The 8,273-nt window shown below is 27.4% G+C and overlaps 1 protein-coding gene across 1 annotated transcript in view; it reads right to left on the bottom strand.

Moving 5' to 3' along the window:
* The window catches only part of LOC111632828 (eukaryotic translation initiation factor 2 subunit 3, Y-linked-like), a 16,822-nt gene extending 8,940 nt beyond the window's left edge, over positions 1-7,882 (bottom strand). The window contains exons 1-6 of the mRNA XM_023377358.1: positions 7,861-7,882; positions 6,517-6,686; positions 1,020-1,158; positions 853-947; positions 576-771; positions 513-523 (exon numbers count right to left, since the gene is read on the bottom strand). Coding sequence (XP_023233126.1) covers positions 513-523; positions 576-771; positions 853-947; positions 1,020-1,158; positions 6,517-6,686; positions 7,861-7,882 — 633 coding nt within the window. The remainder of the gene's footprint in view (positions 1-512; positions 524-575; positions 772-852; positions 948-1,019; positions 1,159-6,516; positions 6,687-7,860) is intronic.
* Positions 7,883-8,273: the final 391 nt, after the last annotated feature.

Here is an 8,273-nt window from a genome sequence, read left to right as displayed (position 1 = left end):
AAGGGTGTCGTTTTGCTCCACGATAATGCTCGTCCACATACGGCAAATCAAACTCAAGACCTAATCACATCATTTGGCTGGGAACAATTAGACCACCCTCCATACAGTCCCGACCTAGCGCCGAGTGACTATCATTTGTTTCTGCATTTGAAGAAGCATCTGGCAGGGCAGCGCCATAACAATCACGACGAAGTCAAAACGACCGTTCTGCACTGGTTGTCTCATCAGGCGGCAACATTCTTTGAGGATGGAATACAAAAGCTGGTCCCACGATACGATAAGTGTCTCAATATTAATGGGAATTATGTAGAAAAGTAGTGTAAAATATGGGCTTTCACATAAATAAAAATTTTGTTAAAAATGTTTTCTTGTTTTTTTTATATTTCAAAATGGTACTTACTTTAAAAACACACCTCGTATATTCAAATATTTAAAATTTAATGTTCTAATATTCTATATTTATTGTATTCTATTTTGGAACAGTTTGAAACTATTGTTTCAAAATCAATCACCTGAGGTTGGCCTAGGCATTAGATCAAAAACCTTAGTATGTAAGCAAATATATATGTCTCAGCAGCCAAAGGTATTTAGTGATGATTTTAGTAAATATAATAATAATATCTTACCAATTAGACCTCCTGGTACTGCATATTGTAAGTCATTTTGTTCAGCAAATAGTGAAACAATGCAAGAAAATATAGGTTTACAAGTTAATTTTCCTTCTTGATCTTTAGATACAATTCCAGGTCTTACTTCAATTTCTTGTCCTACCTTAACATAAAATTTACAGTTTTAAAATCTATTTTAATTATTATTATTTATCTGTATTATTTATATATATATAATATATACCTTTAAGACACCTCTTAAAATACTTCCACCTGCAACACCACCTTTTAAATCTTTAACTTCACACCCAGGTTTATTCACATCAAATGAACGAATTACTTTAAATCAAAAAAAGTTATTTAGTTTTATTTCATTTCTAAATATTGTTTAATAAATTATAATTTCACTACCTATTAATCTTGGTTCTGATGTAAAATCTCTTATTGGAACAGGAATCTTTTTAACAATATATTCACATATAACCTCAATATTATACTTTAATTGAGCAGATATTGGTATTACTGGTGCTCCTTCAGCAACAGTTCCTATAAAATTGTAATTTTATTAAATATATCAATATTATGTAATTACCTATCTTACAGTAGAGCATCGATTATCTGAATCAATTGAGGACTGGGGTTGTTCGGAAAATTGATTTTTCAGATAATCAATTATGTACGAAAAAATATATTAACCTATCCCATGTAAAAATTCATTCAAATCCTGGCATGTCCTTAAGTACCTCTCATGATTCTGCCAGTCTGCCAGCTAAAACACGCACATCAACCAAAATAATATTGGAGTGGCCCAAGACATAGCCAAAGATTGCAGCACCATGGCACTAGCAGAAATTTAAATTTGCTGACTGGAAAGCTTTCGGTTAATTGATGTTTCGATTGATCAATATTCGGATAATCGATGCTCTACTGTATTTCTAATTGGTTAATATAATTCCTTATACACAATACAAAACTAAAATAATTTGTTTTTGTAAATATATAAATAATTCAATTTCATAATGTCAAACCAATCTATATAAATAAAAATGTAAATGTTCATTTGTTCAAAATCTTAAATCTCTGATTGCTTAGAAATTTTGACACAATGTTGCATTCAAATATGCGCGTGTTTTTATATTATATAGATGCTGAAATTCCCCCATGGAGAAAGTGACAAAATTAAGGCTTACTGTGAAGAACTGATCTTCTATTATACTATTTTAGATGTGTTTTTTTTTGCGTTTTAACAGGGTATGTCAAGAGAATGTACACTAAGAAGGAATTTTTCTAATTTTTCCTGCGGGAAGTGTTATACATTTATAATAGAACATTTTGAGCCACAGGAATGCATGGCCGGGTACAGCTAGTAAATAAATAGATAAACGCATTCCAATCAACGTTCATGGTATAAATATGAAAAATAAAATACATTTCAAAAATACACTGTCAAAAGTTACAAAATTACAAAAGTAAATAGCATATTTCTTGCAACTGTATTTTTTCTAATCATGAAGATAAAAATTCCTAAATCCTTAATTACAAAATAATTGAATTCTTGATATAAAAATTACAGAAAATATACTTTTAAAATTTGTGCTGTCATAAAAAGTAATCAAAATAAATTTTGTTTAAAATTTCTAGAGCCTCTTTTGAGTACTGTGCATCATCCCATCATTTGAGAAACAAACTATATTACGCTATATTTCCTAGTCTTTGCCAATAAAGTATTTTTTTAAATATTTTGCCTCAAATAATGTAGAACCTTGGTTAAACAGATATCAGTTAACTGGACTCAACTGTGGTTAGTTTGAAATAAATTTATATTTATGATAAAATATCATATTAAAAATATTGTTTCTGAATAATGATCTTAATCTGAAAAACATTATTTTAATATACAAATTATTTTTTAATTAAGATTAAAGATTGAGATGTTATAATTTATATAAAAAAATATAAATAAAATTGTTCATGCCATTTACATAATTGCAATTTTTGGAAATCCTATTTAGATTAATGTTGTTTAGTCATATTCCTGAGTTTTAGTTTTAGTCATTATATGTGTAGTTTTAGTTTTGGTAAACTAAAACTACACATATAATGACTATGCTACTTAACACTAATCTTTCTATCTCTTACTTAATAAATAAAAGTTTTCCTACTCGACTATGTTCCTGTTTATAAATCATTGCTTCAGAATTCTCATTCCTTTTCTCAATATACTAACTGCAATATTAGATTTAATATTATCTCAGTTAAAAATAGCTTTCTTACTTTTTCATAAGTAATAATTTGTATTTTAATTATATTTCAAATCAGAAAATGTCATTTTATAATGATTTAATGTATCATATAATAAACATTCAAACTTTACACTAATTACATATTTTAAATCTGTTAAATTATATTAAGTAATTGACTATTTGTTATGTCAATTACAAAAACTAATGATTTACAATATCAATTTTATTGAATTTCAGTAATACTTGATTAATTAATCCAATTCTTCTCTCGACCATCAAGTTTACATCCTATCCACACTAAAAACTTTAAGTAGGATTAACAGTTAAGTGTATTTAAAAATGTTTTTAACCATAACTCAAATAAAAGGTTCATCACTGTAAGTAAAAACTGTTTTTTTGGATTGTCACTGGCGATTAAAACAACAGATTCTTGGAGACAAATTTTTGTATTCTTCAATATACTTTTAATGAATTAAAATCATTTTCCCTTATAACAAAATGGTGTTATCAGAGAAATTCTAAAACTGAATTATTTTTAATTATGTAAATAGCATCATTTTATTTACAATTCATTTCTATATAATTTTATTAATTACATATGCTATAATATATCTGTTTTATACAGCATTATACAATCTATATATATAAAATTGCTTGTCCTGACTGACTGAATGACTCACTGATTCATCATCGCCCAGAGCAAACCGCTGGACCTAAAGAGCAGAAATTTGGTACACAGTTAAGGTTTGTCATAAAAACGCACACTAAGAAGGGATTTTTCGAAATTCCCAAGTGGGGGGGAGAGGGAGAGCATTAAAGCTTAACCGGAAGAACAGCTTCTACTGTACTATTTTAGATGCGATCNCTAAAAAAAAAAAAAAAAAAAAAAAAGGTAAAGTACTACAGTACAGTCAAATTTTGGGTTTTAAATGGGATTATGTTCTGAAAAAACATCATATGTCAAAAATAAATACAGTAAATCAATAAAAAAAAAGGCTATATGAAACGTAATACAGCACATAGCATTGCATATTGTATCATAAAGTGTACAGAAAAAAGGAAAGAAAGAATGAATGAAATAAAACAATGTGCAAAAGTATATTATGCTAATGTTAAATACAGTAATCTTTCAAATATCATGACATCTACCAGAAAAGTATGCAATGAAATTTTATTATAAAACAACAACAAAAAAAAAAAAAAATTAAAGGAGATGGTGGAATATTAGTTGCTGGATGGAGATGCTATAAGATGCAAATGGCTTGAATTCAAATTCTAACAGTTTTTATGTTTCTGCTTCACTCACATTGGCCATCATATGTTGAAACATCATAAGTTGAAGGATGTCTGTATATTATAAGAAAAGTAGCTTATTCACTTCCAGGTTTACCTCGAATAATGAAGAGTCATGGTTAATTGAGAGGGGTTTTACTGCATATATATTTTTAAAATGAAACATCTATTATTATTTGAGCATCACTCACTTTATTCACTTAGCTCATTTCTTTCATTCAAATATCATTAGATTTAAATAACCTCCCCAAAACTGTTTGACTGATCATGGCCAAATTTGGTATGGACATCAAGTCCAAATCAGTGAATGTTGTAAGCTATTTGAAATTCTGATCAAACTGTATCCTTAAGGAATATCATGGAAAAAACTCTACCATAGACTTAAAATGGGATTTTGGGTGCTTACAAAGAACATGCAGTAGTTCACTCCATTTACAAGCATGAATAAACACACACTACTATATAAATGCAATCAAACATCTCTGTATTACATGGATTGTAGTATGTCTTGCATGGCTTTACAGTAAGTGTGTTGCTACAATGGTGGTACCACCATTAGTAAACTTATTAAGGTTGATTTAGTGTAAAAGAAAAATGTAATGGACATCGTATATCTAACATGCAAATCCTATTGAGCTAAAAGCTATATGCAAAGCATGACAATTATAAAGGTAGAAAAAAATGCAATTGTCAACATATAATCTATCAAAAATGCCATTTGACTACATTGCTTTATTGATTCTAACCACAAGTTCTTCAAATAAACAATTTGTTTGGGATATTTGACAATCCTGTAGATCAACTGTAGTCACACTTCATGCAGATTGTATTTTTTGCACGACTTGTGTCAATAAGATAAAATTCCACAAGCAAAGCTCAATTTATCAACAAGAGGAGATGAAATTTTATGACTCTCAACATTTTGCATTTACTTGAATAAAATATTCAAGTAAATGCAAATTCATTAACAATGGCTATCAAGAAGTTCACGAATACAAATCTGATCAAATACACTCAAAATATTTTGGAACTTTTTCTTTGAATAAAAAGTATTAGCAATTTTAAGTTGCTCCTATACTATATTTCATATATATAATGTTTATTAAACATCACTGCTGGAAATATTGTCTAAAAGCATTTTTGTGTTTGTTGAGCTGTTCCAGCTTTTAGGAGTTATCCACTCTTAACATTATTATTATTGGAAATTTATCATTATCTACAAAATTACAAATGATAAACTATTATAAAAGTAATAGATGCAAAAATCTTTTCTACAAGATATATTTTTCTAAAATATTACAATATAACAAAACATTTTATGATATCTGTAATTTATACTGAATGAATAAACATTACTGAAAGCATTCTATGTTTTGATAATATAAAATCATTTTTGTAAATATATTTGGAAAAAAATTTTTTAGCAAAATTAAATCATTTCTTTGTCATAATCATGTTCTAATAAATGTGTTAGCTATCTGTTATCTATTAGCTTTTACAAATTGTTAATTACAAAACAATCATCATCGAATTTTGTCTTATATTTAAGAATATTTTTAAAGTAAATGTTTTCTTATTTTTACTTCATTTTAAGGCAAAACAAAAACTGTACAAGAAGATTTATAAATATAATTCACTAAACTAAATTCATTAAAAAAGGATTAAAATATTAAAAATCTATTACACTTACACTTTTAAGGAAATCTAAGAAAGTTTTCATTCATGTGTAAACTGATTAAGAATAGTCAGTACACAAAATATGTACAGAAATTACATGGTTTTTTAAATCTCAATTATTAAGTACAGTATGTTTGTAAACAATATAATTAATTGTGAAAATTTAATTAAAAGATAAAATTTATTTTAACATTTTATGAAAATTTCATTTGTATATTATTATTTGCTTTGAATTTATTAATATGATAATTCAAGCACATTTATTACGTAAAATAAATAATTAACTTTCTCAACAAATAAAAAATTTCTGAATTTTTGTTTCTCTGAACATATTAAAAGTAATTGAGTAACTTCGCATAAAAAACAAAAAGTTATTTTAAACATATAATGGCAAATATGTACAGTATAACAGACATATAAGACATTTATTTGACAAATTTTAATTTTTATTCCATTTAAATAATCTTATTTTTAAGTGGTTAGATACACTGTATACATTAAATTTATGACAAATTCATAATTAATCTTTTATATATGAGTATTCAAACAGAACACAGTTTCCTATTTGAACACTTATTCATAAAGACATTTTTAACTGTACTAAAAATATTAAACTTATTTTTTAGAAGATGCATTATGATAAAAATGATAAATCTTTCCAAAAATGTATAAAATTATTACTTTTGTTTACCTACCTTAGCTCCCTTTTTATCTCCTTCAGTACGAACTCCAAGAAGCCTTCTCAGAAGAAAATAAGCAATTTCTAAGTCAGTAAATATTTCTGGTAATGCTCCAACTGCTCCCAACACTTGACCAACCATTCTGTCTGCTCTTGATAACGTGGGATCTATTTTTGTTCCTACACCTGTCAAAAATATTAAAATATATTAGTTCTAATTAATTATGAATTGATAAAATAATAATATAANATATTTTAAGGTAATATTGTTATTGTATAACAACTTTTGTTAGACATTTAATAAAATAAATTTCAATTTTTTTAAATTTATAAACAAACTGTTCAAACTTTTCTAGAAAAACTAAAATTAAGATTTGTTTTAGTTTTCCACATTACAGTATTTAGGTTTGTTTTAAATTTTGTGTGTGCTTTATTTCTTGTGGGAGAGGGAGGGGGGCCCGGTAAGAAGAAAATGTCTAGGGCCCCAAAATGGCTTAATCCAGCCCTGGCTGTGATATAGAATCCAGTCAGTGAAAATATCCAAGAACAAATTATTGAATTAAAATGTAATAATAAATACAAATATAAATTTGAAAGAGGTGGACTAACTGAATTATGGCCAGGGATGGATCTAGCTTTTTTGGAGTCCAGGGCTTATTGAAGTCAAATGGGGCACCATTTTTTGTTAGATTAAGAATCTTTAAATTGGGGTTTAAAATTCATCTTTAATAACATCAAAATCAAAGGTGAAACATTTATTTATGAAATGGTGTTGAATTACAAACTTTATATCTTATATGAAAAAATAAGAATAACAAAAAGAATTCAATTTTGTGCACCCTTGAAACTTGGGGGCNGGGATGGATCTAGCTTTTTTGGAGTCCAGGGCTTATTGAAGTCAAATGGGGCACCATTTTTTGTTAGATTAAGAATCTTTAAATTGGGGTTTAAAATTCATCTTTAATAACATCAAAATCAAAGGTGAAACATTTATTTATGAAATGGTGTTGAATTACAAACTTTATATCTTATATGAAAAAATAAGAAATAAAGAAATATTATTAATAAAAAGAATTTAGTTTTGTGGGCCCTTGACACTTGGGGGCCCAGGGCTTAAGCCCTATTAGTCTTTATGTAGATCCACTCCTGATTATGTCTATCAAATACAGCTAAATAGCTGTATTTGAACATGTGATCTGAAATGGCTAAAATACTATTATGCTTTCCAACTTTACATTTGGTTGAATATAGATTTAGTGTAGTCAATAAAATTGTGACAAAAGAAAGAAGAAAAATTGATATATTTATTTGAGCAGATATAAGACTAAAACTTACAAATTTATATTCAAATATTACAAACATAGCAATGAAGCATCAACCATAGGATCACATTAAATAAACAACATAAGTATCTTTTTAATTTAATGTTTTTCAAAATAATTTCCCTGTATCTACCCAAGATAGAATAGGAAGATAGAAAAAAGGATGAGAACTGGTCTAGGGCATCTAACACTTCCTTATAGTCAGGTTACAACCAGCCCAGATAGCAGACAATTCAGCTAAACCATTTTGCTAATAAAATCAAAAGATGACATCATTACCTATTTTTTTAAATTTGCTTCATTACTTAATCTCTACATTGTACCAGTAGAAATCTGTTTTATATTAATTATATTAGACAATAGTAAAATAAATCTTTGCATAATACGAGGCGTGTTTTTAAAGTAAGTACCGTTTTAATATAACGCCGCTGGAGCACTGCAGTCAGCATTT

The sequence above is a fragment of the Centruroides sculpturatus genome, unplaced genomic scaffold (assembly GCF_000671375.1).
Source record: "Centruroides sculpturatus isolate CEXI.00-Female unplaced genomic scaffold, Cexi_2.0 scaffold41, whole genome shotgun sequence".
Taxonomy (NCBI): domain Eukaryota; kingdom Metazoa; phylum Arthropoda; class Arachnida; order Scorpiones; family Buthidae; genus Centruroides; species Centruroides sculpturatus.
This window is presented reverse-complemented; position numbering and strand designations above follow the sequence as displayed.